Source organism: Ptychodera flava, chromosome 17 (genome assembly GCF_041260155.1).
Source record: "Ptychodera flava strain L36383 chromosome 17, AS_Pfla_20210202, whole genome shotgun sequence".
Classification (NCBI taxonomy): Eukaryota; Metazoa; Hemichordata; class Enteropneusta; family Ptychoderidae; genus Ptychodera; species Ptychodera flava.
In genome coordinates, this window is record NC_091944.1 from 40,157,527 (window position 1) to 40,175,379 (window position 17,853).

Genomic DNA, 17,853 nt, shown 5'->3' on the forward strand with positions numbered 1-17,853 from the left:
TGTTTAAACCTTATCAATTCACCCAGAAAAAAATAATTAATATGATTTTAAATAATTGAATTAATTAGGAAATCATCAAAGCCAAAATAATTTTAGTGTAGAATTATCAGAAAGTTCAACTTTTTTTGACAGTTCATAATGAAATGCTTACCATCTTGCAGGATTAAAACAACTTTCCTGAATCCCAACTTTGACATATTCTGAACTGTCATTTATTGTGCCCTGTATGTTATCTAAAAGAAATTGCTCATAATAGTGTCATGATAGGGTGGTCAAATAAATAGAGATAGAGAAAGTTCTAATTTCCATTTATGGTTGACTTGGTAAGGATAAAATAAGATTACTTTTTGAGGAAAAAATAGAGTGGTCAATTAAAAGAGTGGTGAAAGTGATAGGGTTTTTATGGTAAAGCTAGGCTGTAAGATTCCTCATGTGCTATTTATAGCAATTATGCAATCTGTGTAAAAAGTGCAATGAAAGTGTTACATGATGCTTTTGATGACCTTGAACTTCTCAAGTTTCAAACATGTCTCTTCAGTGTACTTTCTCTGAGTACCTACAGGCTCAACTTATTCAACAGAACTTACTTGCAATGTTAATTTGAAAGTTAAAATGTGCTTGGTTAATTGGATGAAAATACTGATAAAATAACCAGCTTAAGATTCTTTATAACAGACAGATATACTGTTTTTTATGACGAAAATCTTGATTAAGCAAGTCTGTTTACTTTAATTAGAATGTAATTAAGTTTCGTTTATTAGCTACTATAGACTAATATAGTCTTATAGAAGCTATTGGGATGGGTATCTGTCCGGCGTGCACTGTCAGTATGTATGTATGTATGTATGTATTATGTATGTCCGTTTGTGAGGCGTCCATCCACTCAAATATCTAGAGAACTGCAGTACTGATTTGATATTTGTTGTGTGGATAAAATATATGATTTTGAGAAACTCTTTTTATTAATTTTTTGATATTGTTGAAAATATGCAAATTGGTGCCAAAAAGGCGTTTTTGGTAAAAAATCATCTTCTTCAGCTAGATTATTTGGTATACAGGTCCCTAGGGATAACCCAACTTAGATTTGTTAAAATTGTGATGAAATATGCAAATCTGTATTTTTACGGAATTTTTTTTCCCTCCTGAAATGAGCTATCAAAGATATCCACCTTCTTCATCAATACAGGTGTCACAAAAAGTTATTCCCTACATAACACAGCAGAGCTCTGTCAACTGTTGAGTCGCTTGTTTTTTCAAAACCGCTGGTCAGACAGCTTTAATATTTGGTTTACAGGTCCCTAGGATGACCTTAGTGAGATAATTTCATACAGTCAGGAAATACTTAATTTTGTATCCATGTCTATAGTAACTTCAGGGACTTTGGCCCTATGTTTTCCAAATTCAAGTTACATGGCTAGACAGCACATATAATTAACCTATTATGGTTGCTTTTATCAACTGTGGTCACATGAGTCATTAATATGGAAATATGCAAATGATCCATTTTGGATTACTTAAAGAAGAGTTCACAGATTTCATTACTCCTTTGTCATATTCAAATCCCAAATACTGTTGATTGGTTCAAAATGCGATATTCTTGGAGCGCCAACCAATCGAAAACAGGCTTTTTTCATTGCCGTGTACCCCATCAAGCGAAAGCACGGGCCCCTTACGCCGTAGAGGGCGCATTTTGACACACGCTAAGCATTTGCAAAATTCACAAAATATTCAAAATCGGATGTATTATTTTCGGCGCTCGTGTGACAGAATCATTTATTTTTTTGACGACACATTATACAAGGGGGATTTTTAAATCAATTACAATAAAAAATACTGCTTTAAAGGTAATCATTTTACGAATAAAGACAGTTTTTATTGCCAAGTAAAATACTTGTAGTATTTAAAGAACATAATGTGAAAATTGTGGAAAAATTGGAATGGGAGAAAAAAGAAGGTCAGGAAGTTGGGTGATTTGCATAAATTAACTTTTGTATCATGCATATTATGATTGCTTGACAACCAATATTTAAATCTTGAGTCAACAAATTAATTAAATTAAATAAATATTCGCAAAAAAGTGATTTTTGAGCAAAGTACGCTGTGTTTGGTGCAGCTCCCCCTCAATTACCCATCTCCGCCAACGGGGGTTAAAAGCCTGTTGCCAAGATGATTTCATTATTGCTATGGAAGGGATTTTCATGAGCTTAGACAAGGGATGGATTAGTATAAAAAAAAAATTGTTGCCAAATTTTATATCACTATCAAGCTTTGTGTGTGATATTCCTGCTGGAAATTTTAATGAGTGCATTTATATTTCAGTCTCAATTACACTCTCTTGCATCTATCATCGAACGCTCAACTTCATGTGAATATTGATACATCTCATGAATTCATCAGTGTGTTTCCTTTGAAACTTCATGAGTTGATAGGGAAGTTTCCTAAGAAGTTCCAGACGCCGCCGCGCTGGCGATAAGTTTATGTAAACATGTAGATACTGTGTAGCTGACTGTGGGCAATATGATGCAGTGAGATTAAAACATAAGTTTCAGCCAAGTAAAATTTATGCGTGAATTTCAATACCACAACTGAAATGCGAATATGGTACATGATAACAACAGTAGCGGTTACAAAAATAGTTTGGCTGCATAGTTGACAATTGCAACATTGTACAAGTGCCTGTCTGCATGCACAGTACACACTTCCACCGACAAAATACATTGTGGTTTTCCGATACCATTTCTGACGCGAAGGCGCATCTTAGAACTTCACTTGAAAGGTGTTTCTTATGGTGAAATTGCATCGACGACTGGAATCTCTAAATCAGCAGCGCACAGTGTCTGCTGTGAGTACGGGAGAACAGGCCCTGACAGCCGGTGATAGACCAGTGCGATTACGCATCAGAGTTGTGGACAACATATCGAGTTCTACAAAAGGCGGTAGCCAAGTATTTACTTACACGAAATCAGAAGAAAACTTTTTGATGATAACGTATGTACAGCCGAAAACGTGCCATCGTATCGCTGGCGACAATCCACCGAGCGATAACCAAATACCTGAGCATGAGTCGAAAGAAAATATCGTCTTGCCGCCGAATCAATGACTCCAGCTATCGAACAATACACACTGGAATTCATAGAAACTGTTTCTGACTACAATATAAATCAAATTCATCGGTTTGATGTGTCTTCGGTGATCCGAACTGCAGGCAATCGTCGTTTTAGACAAGCAGAAATCAGAACACCGGCAGCTGAAATAGCGATCTTTCACTAAACGAACGTGAAAAACGGACGAGAACGTCGTGTTTCCAAGCATGCCATTGGTCCGCTTTCGTCACATTTGCATGTCTCGTTGTAAATTCTGCAACCCGGTTGGACGGTGGCCTAATTAATTAGTAGCCGAGGAGGACTTGTCCGTTCCTTTCGTCGTCTCTCGTCTCATTATAATATTCAGACGCTGCTCTGTGTTGCCGCCACGGTAGCGCTTGATTCATGCCTTCCAATCAGAGAATAGCTTCGCGTATGACAGGTGGATGGCAGGACTGTGAGTGAGTGTCGATATTAATGCACACCTGTCCATCGTGTTCCTGTAATTCTAGGGATTTGTCATTATGAAAGCATGTGGGTGTTACAAGTATTGTAGGCTGCGCAACCTGTTTAACTCGAGTCGTCCCTTAATACATTCACGGCACCTTTAATCTCGGAAAATTACGTTGCATATCTATCACTTGTTTTAAATGAAATTTAAAAAAAATAAGAATTGTTTCTTCATTGCTATAATGGAGGGTTTTTGATATCTATTTGGTGTTCAATGGTCAATCGATCGGACGAAAATTTGATTTAAACGTTCGTCTAAGCGTTGCAGCATCTGGTCAACCAAATCCAGGGTATGTGGCAATCTGTCCATGATGTTCAAATATCGTTCGTAACACTCCCTGATTAGAGTATGGAGAGGACGACGATTCCCCTCATAACTCACGTTGTTTGGAATGGGAATGTGTCCACCAATCACGCCATCACCGTCGCCATGGTTTAACTCTTGACCAGCAATATGTTGTTGTTGTTGTTGTTGTTGTTGTTGTTGTTGTTGTTGCTGTTGTTGTTGTTGCTGTTGTTCTTGTTCTTGTTGGTGCTGCTGCTGTTGCTGTAGTTGCTGTTCAGGGGGAGGAGGAGGTCGTGGGGTTGGAGGAGGTGAGTGTGGTGTCATTCGCTGTCTTCTAGTCCTCCTTTCCTCCGGTGTACCCCTTTCAGCGTACCGCATTTCCCGCTCTCTCACAGTCCGCTCGCTTTGGAAACAAAATGAAAGAAAGAAATTAGAAATGAAAACATGGTTATCAAGTGATAATAAAAATAACAATGAAAATCTACAGAGAAGTGAACTCACTTTTCCACTCGAGTGCCTATAATATCTCGCACTCTCCTCCGTAGACAGGCCTCAGTGCTTCCCCTGTACAACTCCGCAGCGCTATTGTTGAGCCTCCCCGTCTTTCTTCTAAGGAATGTTACAATTCTGCTGTAGTTGTTGTCATACATTCTATATGCCTCGAAAATCAAATTTCGTTCATCTTCGAGAACTCGGACACCAGCAGCTCGCGTGCGTTGTTGCTGATAAATGAAGTAATGATTTTATTAATTTTGCTGATTACAGATTAACATACAGGTGCGACTTTAATGAAAATGGAACTCTGAATAACCAAACATTTGAAAGATGTAAATTGATGAAACAACGTTTGATAAAGCCACAGACAAATAATTGTAAAGTTAAAATGCCTGACGTCCCGACCTTGCTGCAGCAATTTTTACGTTGTTGAAAGATCGCTACTACAACGGCGTGCATCGAACGCTACGTACACGATCAACCCACAGGCGTGATGTTTCTTGGTACTTTCTATGAGGTAGTTTATTCTACGTTTCGACGTTCTCTTCCGTAGCCTAATCACCAAGGTAAGAAACAGAATTATCCGGCCTGCCAAGAAAACTGCCCGTTCTAGTCCAAAAATAAACACAAATCCTTCATTGAGTTACCAAGTTAGATGCGGAGGATCTCAGCTGTCCAAAAAACACACTCATGTCACGATAAAATGAAAATTTCGAAGAAATCTGCCGCGTTTTGACAACATCGGCGTATCTGAAGGCCACCGTTGTAATAACGCAACTCATTATCATAATGGACGGTGTTCTGCACATAGAAAGTGGTGAATCTCAGTCTGATGCCGTTGATGGCGTTGCTCACGGACCAATTATGATAATGAGTTGCGTTATTAGAACGGTGGACGCCAGAAATGCCTAGTTTGTCAAAACACGGTAGATTTCTCCTAAAGTTATCATTTTATCGTGACATGAGAGTGGTTTTTGGACAGTAGAGAGCCTTCCACGTCGAACGAGGTAACTGACTGTAGGATTCGTGTTTATTTTCGACTAGAACGGGCAGTTTTCTTGGCAGGCCGGATAATTCTGTTTCTTACCTTAGTGATTAGGCTACGGAAGAGAACGTCGAAACGTAGAATAAACTACACTCATAGAAACTACCCAGAAAACATCACGCCTGTGGATCAACCTTGCCAGTGCTACGCGCCAGTGAGGAGACAATCCCCGTTTAACCATCAGGTCAAGACCACAGCCAGACACAGGATGTCGGAGATAAACGTCGAACTTTATTACAACTGGTACAAGACTAACACAACTACAACATTGCGATGCGGAGAGAGAGAGAGAGGGAGACGCATGCGCATAACAACTAAGTAAAGAGTAAAGAGCCGACGCGAGAGGGCGACATAACAAAGCAACAACACATAGTGGCGTGACCACTTTTTTCTCTACACAACAAGCCTGAAAGAAAAATAAAGAAAGAAACTACAAACTACGGTCAACTGCGCAAGACACAAGGGGGAACGCGTAGAACAGAACAACTCAAAACAACTCAAAGTCAAGAGTCAAGTCACTTAAGTGTCAAGGGAGCTTGTATTTGCGTGAAGATCATCTACAGTCATTGGCATCATGGGAGGTGTCACGAAAGGGACCGCAACCTGGAAGTGGTCATAGAACATTGTCGTTACAGGCTGGCTCTGATGAGGAAGGAGGTGGATCTGTCCTCTCCATTATGAGAAATGCCACAGTCCTTACGAAGCAGGTTGTCCTCGACAAATGCTGTCAAGCGTTGAAAGAGGGGTCCCCTGCCGCTCGTCGGGTTGAAGATGAATGTCACAAAAGTCCAGAAGATGTGCTCCGGTGGACTGAAATCCATAGTGAAGACGTACAGTTTGCCAGATATGGTCCACTGATGTTGACTTTCTGACTATTTTGTTACGAGAGATGATGGGGCAATAGTTAGCGATCTGACCCAACATAAGTTCAATGGCATTGACCTTTTGTAGTGTTGTACGACGTGAAGCAGCAGAGGTGTCTTCGTCATCGTCGTCGCTAAATCCTCTAAGAGGAGAAGACTTGGTTTTTGCTTTCCAAGTGGTGCTCTCTCCCAAGAACAGTGCAAAGTGTAGCTGAGATTTTGGCGCCAGCTTTCTGACTTACTCAGGCGCCACTGCCTTGGAGCGCCATGCTGAGTGTAGCCTGAGAGTGTCCGAACGTCCGTGATACCCAGTAATATTACTGACTGGCTGTCCACCTATGCGTGAAGTCTAGACGGCAGCTGGTACGGGAAAGGTCGGTTCGAAAAGCTTCATTATTTCGTAAATGGCGTGTAGGTCCGTAAATCGCTGCCACCACGCCAGTGAGGAGACAATCCCCGTTTAACCATCAGGTCAAGACCACAACCAGACACAGGATGTCGGAGATAAACGTCGAACTTTATTACGACTGGTACAAGACTAACACAACTACAACATGGCGATGCGGAGAGAGAGAGAAGGAGACGCATGCACATAACAACTATGTAAAAAGTAAAGAGCCGACGCGAGAGGGCGACATAACAAAGCAGCAACACATAGTGGCGACGGGTGACGATCATTCCGATGTGATCATTGGCACACCAAACGGGTTGGAGTTACTGAACTCTTTCTATGAGGCTGTTCAATTAACGGATAATTTTGGAAATCTTTGTTTGGCCGTCGGTGACTGTGTGATTATGGATACTTGCGGTTTCCACCACGTGCGATATGTTGAACATTGAATTTCATAAATCGTCACTCAACATGGCGATGCGGAGAGACAGAGATTCTGTTAAGCACGTACATTTGTGCAGGCGTGAGAAAATGAACCAGCGCGATGATGATACAAACAACTCAATTAGATTCTGTTTTGTACAAATCACTCAAGAGGAGTTTCTGTTCTACAAATAACTCAGAGTGTCTCTTGCAGAAATTACTCGATTAGAGTTTTTCTTGTAAAAATTGATGAATTTAAGTTATTCTTGCATAAATCACACAATTGGAGTTTTTCTTGCACAAATAAAATAACTCAATTATAGTTTGTCTTGTACAAATCGCTCAATCGGAGTTTTTCTTGTACAAAGTGCTGAATTTAAGTTATTCTTGCATAAATCACACAATTGAAGTTAGTCTTGGACAAATCGCTCAATTGGAGTTTTTCTTGCACAAATAACTCAATTAGAGTTTGTCTTGCATAAATCGCTCAATTGGAGTTTGTCTTGTAGAAATCGCTCAATTGGAGTTTTTTTGCAAAAATCACTCAATTGGAGTTAGTCTTGTAGAAATCACTCAATTAGAGTTTGTCTTGTAAAAATTGCTTAATTTGAGTTCGTCTTGCATAAATCATTCAATTGGAGTTAGTTTTCCCTGCACAAATCATTCAATTGGAGTTATTCTTGAAGAAATCACTCAATTAGCGTTGTCTTTGTACAAATCGCTAAATTGGAGTTTTTCTTGCACAAATAACTCAATTAGAGTTTGTCTTGTACAAATCGCTCAATCGGAGTTTTTCTTGCACAAATCACTCAAATTGTACAAATCGCTCGATAAGCTTTTGTTTTGATACATACTACTAAATTAGATTCTGTTATGTACAAATCACTCAAATAGGAGTTTCTGTTGTACAAATAACTCAATCTGAGTGTCTCTTGCAAAAATCACTCAATTGGAGTTTTTTTCGTAAAAATTGATGAATTCTAGTTAGTCTTGCAGAAATGACTCAATTTAAGTAAGTCTTGTACAAATCACTCAATAAGGGTTTTTCTTTCAAAAATTGCTGTATTTGAGTAAGTCTTTGCATAAATCATCACTCAATTGGAGTTTGTTTTGCACAAATGAGTCAAAGTGAAGTTTGTCTTGTACAAATGACTGTTACAGTTTGTCTTGTAAAAGTTGCTGAATTTGAGTTAGTGTTGCATGAATCGCTCAATTCGAGTTTGTCTTGTACAAATCGCTCAATTACAGATTGTCTTCTACAAATCGCTCAATAGGAGTTTTTCCTGCACAAATCATTCAATTGGAGTTAGTCTTGAAAAATCACTCAATTATAGTTTGTCTTGTGAAAATTGCTGAAATTGAGATAGTATTGCATAAATCACTCAATTTGAGTTTGTTTTGTACAAATCGCTCAATTGAAGTTTTTCCTGCTCAAATCATGGAATTGGAGTTAGTCTTGAAAAATCACTCAATTATAGTCTTTTGAAAATTGCTGAAATTGAGATAGTATTGCATAAATCAATTGGAGTTTGTTTTGTACAAATCGCTCAATTGGAGTTTTTCTTGCACAATTAACTAAATTAGAGTTTGTCTTGTATAAATCGCTCAATCGGAGCACAAATCATTCAATTGGAGTTAGTCTTGAAAAATCACTCAATTATAGTTTGTCTTGTTAAATTTGCTGAAATTGAGATAGTATTGCATAAATCACTCCATTTTGTTTTGTACAAATCACTCGATTGCAGTTTGTCTTGTACAAATCGATCGTTTGGAGTTTGTCTTGTCAAATCAATCGCTCAATTGGACTTTTTCTGCAGAAATGAGTCAAAGTGAGTTAGTCTCGTACAAATCACTGTTACAGTTTGTCTTGTATAAGTTGCTGAATTTGACTTAGTGTTGCATAAATCACTCGATTTGAGGTTGTCTTGTACAAATCGCTCAATTGGAGTTTGTCTTGTACAAATCGCTCAATATGAGTTTTTCCTGCACAAATCATTCAATTGGAATTAGTCTTGAAGAAATCACTCAATTAGAGTTTGTCTTGTAAAAATTGCTGAAATTGAGTTAGTGTTGCATAAATCATTCAATTGGAGTTTGTCTTTTAAACATTGCTGATTTGAGTTAGTCTTGCGTAAATCACTCCAATTTGAGTTTGTTTGTACAAATCGCTCAATTGGAGTTCTTTTGCACAAATCACTCAATTGAAGTTTGTCTTGCACAAATCGCTCAATTGGAGTTTGTCTTGTCAAATCGCTCAATTGGAGTTTTTCCTGCAGAAATGAGTCAAAGTGAGTCAGTCAAACAAATCACTCAGTTAGGGCAACATCAAAAGTTCAATATAATAAATCTAACTTAATTGCTTAAGTTTGGCCCCAGACCCCCCCACCCCCCCTTCTAACTTAACTGACCTAAAATTGAAAAACATTGCGGACTCATACTCTGTACTATTTCTTTCAAACGACATACCAATGTACCATTGAATTAAATAAAAATCGAAAAACCATAAATACTTTTATTGCAACCCAGAACACAATAATAACAACAACAACAATAAATTTGCACATAAGTCATAGACTCTCCACAGACGCTATGCCTTGATTCAAGGATCAGGCAGAAATCTCTACTGGTCTTTGCAAGAATGTCAAGACGCTGAGATTCCGGTCTCCGCGTGTTCCAGCTGATACACAGGAAGAATCAAATGGCAGGATCTCTTCCAGACTAATAAAGTCACTAAGTGCTTGGACACAGCTTCACTTCGGAATCAGCGAACCAACATCAGCCCCTGCACAATGCAAACAAATTAATATTATACAATAAATATTCAGAAATATGGTGCTTTCTAAAATGTATGAATAGCCATGGAAATATGAATTAGGTTCCTAAACTTACTGTACAGTGTACTGGTAAGGAATATAATTCACAATTTCATAGCTATTAATTCATATTTTTCCCAGACATGTATCAAAATTTTGAAGGTTACATAGTAAAATTAGATATACTATGACACTGATATATCATCTAATTACGTTTAGTGTTCGCCAGCACAGTTTGAATACTTGAAGGGTACAATGTATGTCCCCGCATGGACATGTGGGAAATAGAATACAGGCATTTCCCTCACCAATGTACATGTGAATTTTTTACAAGTCATTGAGCAAGTATCTAAAACTACTATTTATGTTGAAACTAAATTTCCATTGAACTTTTCATGCAAGTTACTTTTACTGGCAATTTTAAAATATACTACAATGTACTACCCTATGTTACAAATTTCAGAATCCTGAGGAAATCCAGAACACAGATTAACATTCAAATATGTCGTGTAATACTATGCCAGAGAACTGACAAAGTATAACTTACCTTGTGCCTGCTAGAAGCTTGAAATTTGACATGCTCTCTCTCACTTCTGGTTTCACTGGATCATTACAGTACTTCTTTTCTTGTATTTCTTCGCTCATAATTTAGAGTGGTGGGTGGATTGTCTCTCAAAGTGTTGTTTCCTGTTTGTGTTTTCTTAAACCATAGTAGGTTTGACAGCTGAAAGAAAATATATATATATTTGAATTAGTATCAATCATGTAAATATCTGCAATAAACAGTTCTTTTTTAAAAAAACAAAGATGACAAGTTTTTCATACCTAAACTGACACTGCACTCCATCCACCAGTCTAAATTTGCACACCCAGTCATGATCACTTCTGGTTTCATTTGCATTTCTCTTCTCTCTCTTCTCTGGTTTGAAGCTCATTCTGCCTCTCATTGTAATGAACCAGGAGTTCATGTCTTTCCCATCAGTTTTGGATGATATTACATACATACAGCTCCGTGGACACAGCTTCACTTCAGACAGAGATGGACAACCAACATCAGGACCTGAACAATTCAAACAAATAACAATTATATAATAAATGTTTCAGAAATATGATGCTTCCTGAAATATATCAATAGCCATGAAAATATGAATTGTATGATTTTTAATTGCACTATTAAGAAATACAATTCATATTTTCATGGCTATTCATGCATTTCATAAAGCATCATATTTCTCAGACATGTACAAAAATTTTGAGGGTTGCATAACAAAATTAGATATACTGTGACACTGGTATAACATCTGAGTAGGTTTAGTGTTTTTCAGCACATTTTGAAAATTAGTAGGGTATATGTACAATGTATATCCCATGGTAAATACATGTTGAATACATGCATTTTCCCTTACCAATGAACAAGTAAAATTTTAACAAGAGCAAGTATGAAGTTGAAGCTAATTTAAACTTTCATGAAACCTTTTGTGTTGTTTACTTTTACAGGCAATTTTTATAATATACTTTTGTTACAAATTTCAGTAGCGTTAGAAATCAAGCACACAAATGAACATTAATTCAAATCTGAAATGTAAACCTACACTACGCCATACAACTGAAAAAGTACAACTTACCTTGTGCCTGCTCTTTTAGGTGCTTGATATGATTGGTCACTTCAAAAAATGTCATGTAATGACCATTATGGACGGCAATGAGAGTTGGGGTTGGTAGCTTATTCCCCATACTCTTAATGCAACTCATTAGAGTTGTAGCCTTGATAGGGTTTATTGAACAGTGAGTGCACATTGGAGAAGTACATTTGGTGAATTCCAACATATATGTTCTCCTCACACAATGTCTTTGGAGAAATATATACTCTTTTCGAAGCCTTTCCAGAGCTGGTGTTGCTCTGATTTCACGGATTCCCTTTTTAAATACCTTTTCCACATTTTCATGATCACTGTATGGTGTGTTTGTTTTCCTTCAAGGCACAGGAACTGGTATTATAGGAAAACCATCGTGATCTTTTCTCCAAAACTTATTCAACATTGAAATGGCATTATCAAACACATCTGCATTTTTTTCCAGTTTTTTCTGCCACAGATAAATGACTCTGCTGACATGAAGGTTTACTTTCTCCAGGTAAAGTATTAGGGAGAGTTACAGACACCAACATTTTAGAAAGGGGGGACCATTCTGCATAACTGGTCGTCTATGACAGTTCTCAACTGTTGGAAACATAAAACCATCTGTTTCAAAAGTGCAGCCCTTTCTACAGCTCTCTGAAGCATACCTTTAGAAATAGTATTTAATCTAAGCTTAGAAACGTTTGCAAATTGTTTTTTAGATCAGATACTGCTGTGTAGATGGCGGTTTCATTTGTTGATACTGTTGTTGAACCCTTTCTTTTAGGGTAAAGTTGTATGTAGTCCGCCATGGTCTCCATGTATAGAAAATACGTCGCTGCTATTGTCCCACAATGGGGACATGAACGATTGGGCACCGACAACATCGGGGGTTAAAATTTCCGATGGACCGAGTTCTAAATCTGATAGGAAACTCTGAATCAATCGCAGTCGGCTCTCACTAGTAAATGCATCCTGTCGTGATTGATCAAAACGAACGCCACTGGTATTCGGGGCTTTTAGGGTGTACCTTCCGCATTTGAAATGGGAGACCTTCCTGACTACGCTCATCTGACTCACGATTACCAGTAGCCCTGCGTACGATGCTGTGTGTTCCGCTACAGCTAATCGCCCCGCTCAGCATCGTACGCAGGGCTAGATTACCAGCAACACGTTCATCGGAAAAATATTTCAAAATACCGGTAGACTGTTTCGGCTCGACCTTCTGGGACAAAAAAACTCAACCAAAGATCGTCGGTCATTTTTGAATTTGGCATGCCACAATTTCGTTGCGCTCTCCTGTACATCAGCACGGGATTTTCCCTGTTGTTTTTTGATATTTAACTCCCAAATCTTGTTCGTTAGTTTCTGAAAGTCGTTCGTAGGGCATTTATACATTGTGTGAGGAGAACATACGCGAGAAAATTCGAACTCACCAAATGTGCCTCACCAAACCCGCAGCCGCTCAGCGTTTCTCAAGGCTAAGTTATGTGTGCGCACGTGCACGTACACACCGGAAACCACCGCGTCCAAGACCCCCATTTTGTAGCGCACATCTCAAATCTCGTATGCTGAACTTCGACCGGGTGGCTGGATCGATTTTAGTGTACAAAAAGCAGCCTTGAAATCGTAAAATTTGCCAAAAAAACGTTAAATCGTTTTTGACAGCACAGAAATTAATTTGGTCAAAAACCCCCCACCCCCAAACTTAAGCAATTAAGTTTTTTTTCAAACATCGATCTTTTGACGGCGTCCCTTATGACACCACATCATCTACCTTATTAATTATGCGCATATCAAATTATGAGCCAGCTAATAGAGCTAGAGGTCTGATTTTTGGTATATAGGCATAACTTACCAATACAATTTTTTTGACAAAATGTCATGTGACCTTGATGACCTTGAATATACGTATATGTTCATAACTTAGTAACCACAAGTGCTACAACCTTCATATTTGGTTAGATGGGAGACATTATGACACCAAATCCTGTAACCATTGATTATGTGCATATCTAATTCTGAGCCAGAAAATAGAGCTAGAGGTCTTATTTTTGGTGTATAGGCATAACTTAGCATAACAATTTTTTTGACAAAATACCATGTCATCTCGATGACCTTTGACCTTGAAAATACCTATATGTCCATAACTATGTCACCACAAGTGCTACACCCTTCATATTTGGTATGATGGGAGACCTTATGACTATGCACTGTGTACCTCATTAATTATGCGCATATCTTATTCTGACCCAGCTAATCGAGCTAGAGGTCAGATTTTTTGGTATATAGGGACAACTTAGCAATACACTTTTTTTGACAAAATGTCATGTGACCTCCATGGCCTTTGATCTTGAATATACGTATATGTCCATAACTAAGAAACCACAAGTGCTACACCCTTCATATTTGGTATGATGGGAGACCTTATGACACCACATCCTGTACGTCATTGATTATGCGCATATCTAATTCTGAGCCAGCCAATAGAGCTAGAGGTCTGATTTTTGGTATATAGTGCGGGGTCAATTGTCATTCCGTGTGTTTTGAGTGGAGACTTTTGCCAACCTAGCGCATTGATTTACTTAATGGCCAATATTTTCAAAAAACATTTTGGCATATTTTCTGTCAACTGTGAAGGTCATTTCAAGGTTATTTTCTTAAAATTACCAAAAATCATTTATTCTTAGCTATAGAAAGATTTTAATGTCCAGTTTGCAACAAAATTATTTTTGGAAACATGCATTTTGTTATGGATTATTCCTTACAATCATTGACACTTAAGTTTGTTGAAAAGAAAACGGCTATTGCATTAAGAATATATAGAACTACTTTACCAAAGGTCAATTAAAGGTCAGTATGAAATTTATAATTTTACCATATTTTAAACATCACATTGATTTTCCATATCTTAAACATCACATTGATTATCTTGTATACAATTTCAGATTCATAAAACTTATATAACAGTGTCAGGAAATCAGATGTCTAAGGGACCGGTCAGATTCTTTGGCCTTCGGGGGTAGTGGATTCAGGGGGTCACCCTGTTTTTGAAATGCCAAATAGGGAGTTGACAAGGGGTCATACTTGCCTAAAATGCATCTTTCAAGCAATAAATTTCATCATTGAGTTGCATTTTCGGAGTGCGTTTTAGGCGCGTAACTTTGATAACAATAAGACATGTTTTTGAGAGCCCCCCACAAGCGCGATACTTAAATATATCAGACAATATATATCAGAGATATATGTTTAAAGATTTTCAGCGTGCCCTTTAGGTGCGTTACTTTAAAATATCAAACATTTTTTTCAGCACGCCCTTCATCCGCATGACTTTCATATATCATATATCAGAGATATCTGGATGTTTAATATTTTTCGGCGCGCCCTTAGGGCGCAGTATTTTAATATATCAGAGATATATGTCAGAAATATCTTGGTGTCTCTAATTGAAAGTCAGTTTTGCAATGTGTACTAATCATTATGAAATCTGCAGTTCATATGAATAACATGACAATTTCCTGATACTTTTCTGTTTCCTCTATTCAGTTATAGAAAGCAACATGCACTGAAAATTCACAAATTTTACATTTGTCTTATAACAATTCTGGAGATCTGGTTATGCATAAAAGTTTGGAATATATTCACAGCTCATTCAAAATACTGTATTCAAACTATAGAATTGACTTTTAAGGTCCTATCTTACAACTAACATGACAACTACCTTTTATTTTACCTTTGTCGTGCACACGGAGTCACCCTGTTTTCAAAAGTTGGAATAGGGAGGTCAGCCACTTTTTGACACCGGCAAAAATAATCCACCGCCCCCAGGCCGAATACACTGACCGGTCCCTAACATTTCCTGTCAAAGGTCAATGACTTTTAATGCCATAACTCTAATCTGAAGAAAGGTTAGCTATAAAAGTAATACGATCACACAATTCCATGTTCCCTATGTATTGCCAAATATTAGTCATGTACTTCTCCCAGGTTTAACACCGCTCCTTCAGGGAAAGAATTTTCCAACAAGGAAAAAATTCGATGTCTGCAGCAAGCATGGTAGTATTGTCATTACCTACATTTGCAGATGCACTCTCACATAATGGGTGTAAGTCTGCATTTGTGTTTAAATTTCGCAAAACATTTTCAACGTTTTTGGTCCAACATCTTTAGTGATATTTAATATCAATGGCTCTAGCATCATTTGGATCTATTGCACCTCTGAGTCTGACTTTTAACAAGTTTGAATTCCCTTGGTTTACTGCTCTATGTAGTTTTTCCCCAGCATTGAATGGAGAGGTCCCCCCAAAAAACTATATTGTTGACAGAAATAACACATGCTTTTGTCGTATGTACTAGCTGATGGTCTAGTGAAAGGAACTTTAGGTTCAGATGAACCAGCACTTTCCATGGTAGATGAGGTTTAAAGTTGCTTTACCTAATAATACAGAGCTATAACCTTGCTTTAGTGCTTTTTCCATGGTGTAATTTTACTCTCTTGAGTCGACCTCTGTGGCAAGTATTTGCATAGTATTTCCTATGCCAGCTAGCACCATAATCTCGAAGGGAAAGGAGAATCATCATCACTGAGTCTTGAACTTATTTTTTGAAAGACACTATCACCAAATTCACCTCTCTGATGAACAAACTCCAGCACTGTGTCATATGCAGTGGGGTTTGACACAAGCTCACCACTTGCTTCCTGACGTATCAGGCATAAAGAGAACGTTCTGGAACAGACTAAGTCTGCAGTCTGTTTAAGAACGCCCTCTCCATACTGAAAATTTTGACGAAGTTACTTGCATGCAATGTCAGTTATGTGAAATATTTATATGTGAAACGCAACCACTAAATGTTGACTTTTCCGTGACAATAAAATATTTAGCATAGAGCCTTTGGATAACGGTTGCTGAGAAACTACTAACACCGTATGTGACTTATCTCATCTCTTTAACCCTAAATAACCTACGGACTCCCTGTGTCTAAATAAAGGATCAACTCATTGTTAATGAATCATTTTTCGTACTCGGCATTGATGTTTTGATAATGGGTGTCTTGGTTAGTACAACATTGTGTGTACTGCAGTTGAATTTCAAAAGACACAGGTAATAGCCTATATTTCTCAGTGTGGCTGCGCAGAGGCTCAGTTTTGATGAATGGCTTCTACATGTAGCCTATGTTTAGCAACGAGTCTCTAATCCCTGCTATTGTTACTAAGGAAACATCCAAATCGTTTTACATGACTTGGAGAGAAATGCGAGGAAAAGGGATGACTTACTCTTACTAAAAGTAAAGAATACACTGCTAGCTGCACAGTAATCCAGTCTACACTCGTTCGATTCTTCACAGAGGTCTGGATTTTACAACCTTGCAGAGCTGGTAATACTGCAGACGGCGTACGGTAATTACGTTGAAATGCACGGAAATTGATAAAATAATGTCTATGATGTAGTTTGTCAAGCACAGTGCATATCAGAAACTGATCTGTGTCATTATTTTTAACACAGTGCATAAGAAACGATATAAAACTGCAACAAAAGCAAATCCTTGTAACTGTATATAAATCCATATAAAACGGCAAAATAACAGATCCAATAATGCCTCAAACAAGGATTTTTAAATCTCTTATGAGCTGTTGAGTTCCCTTACACCAATGAAGGTATTATAAAGTAGTTTGGTCAATGATTATAGCCAATTTGTATGAACTACAATGCTTAATCAATAGAATTTGTTGAGCAATGAATGACCTTGAATTTGACCTTGACAAAGTAGAAAGAAAAAATGCCAACAATATTTTTTGGACTGTAACGGTATTAAGGAACAAAATGATATATGTTGACAAGAGTCTTCACGAAATGCACACGGAAGCCAAAAGCACGACAAATGACCCTGGACTAATATAAGCATAACTTAGCGATATAATTTTTTTGACAAACTGTCATGTGACCTCGATGACCTTGAAAATACGTATATGTCCATAACTAAGTAACCACAAGTGCTACACCCTTCATATTTGGTATGATGGGAGACCCTATGACACAACATCCTGTACCTCATTAATTATGTGCATATCTAATTCTGAGCCAGCCAATAGAGCTAGAGGTCTGATTTTTGGTATATAGGGATAACCTAGCAATACATTTTTTTTACAAAATGTCACGTGACTTAGATGACCTTTGACCTCAAAAATAAGTTTTTACCAATATATCAGTAACCAAAAGAGATGTATTGTTTATTATTGGTAGGATAGAGACAATATGATGCCATATTCTGAGCCTTATCAATTATGCACCTAATTATTTGCTTTACAATACAGTTTTATATATCATTC

General features: G+C 37.7%; 1 protein-coding gene and 1 long non-coding RNA gene across 2 annotated transcripts; both read right to left on the bottom strand.

Annotated features, from left to right (window-relative positions):
- Positions 1 to 2,917: 2,917 nt before the first annotated feature.
- Positions 2,918 to 9,019, bottom strand: LOC139116315 (uncharacterized). Its single transcript, XM_070678949.1, has 3 exons — positions 5,462 to 9,019; positions 4,381 to 4,601; positions 2,918 to 4,282 (listed from the first exon to the last, which is right to left on the bottom strand). The coding sequence occupies exons 2-3, from the start codon at positions 4,527 to 4,529 to the stop codon at positions 3,805 to 3,807; spliced, it is 627 nt and encodes a 208-aa protein (XP_070535050.1). The 5' UTR covers positions 4,530 to 4,601; positions 5,462 to 9,019; the 3' UTR covers positions 2,918 to 3,804.
- Positions 9,020 to 9,577: 558 nt separating this feature from the next.
- On the bottom strand, positions 9,578 to 10,817 carry LOC139116316 (uncharacterized). The gene is made up of 3 exons (XR_011548281.1): positions 10,735 to 10,817; positions 10,457 to 10,633; positions 9,578 to 9,878 (listed from the first exon to the last, which is right to left on the bottom strand). It is a non-coding gene; the product is annotated as an uncharacterized lncRNA (long non-coding RNA).
- Positions 10,818 to 17,853: the final 7,036 nt, after the last annotated feature.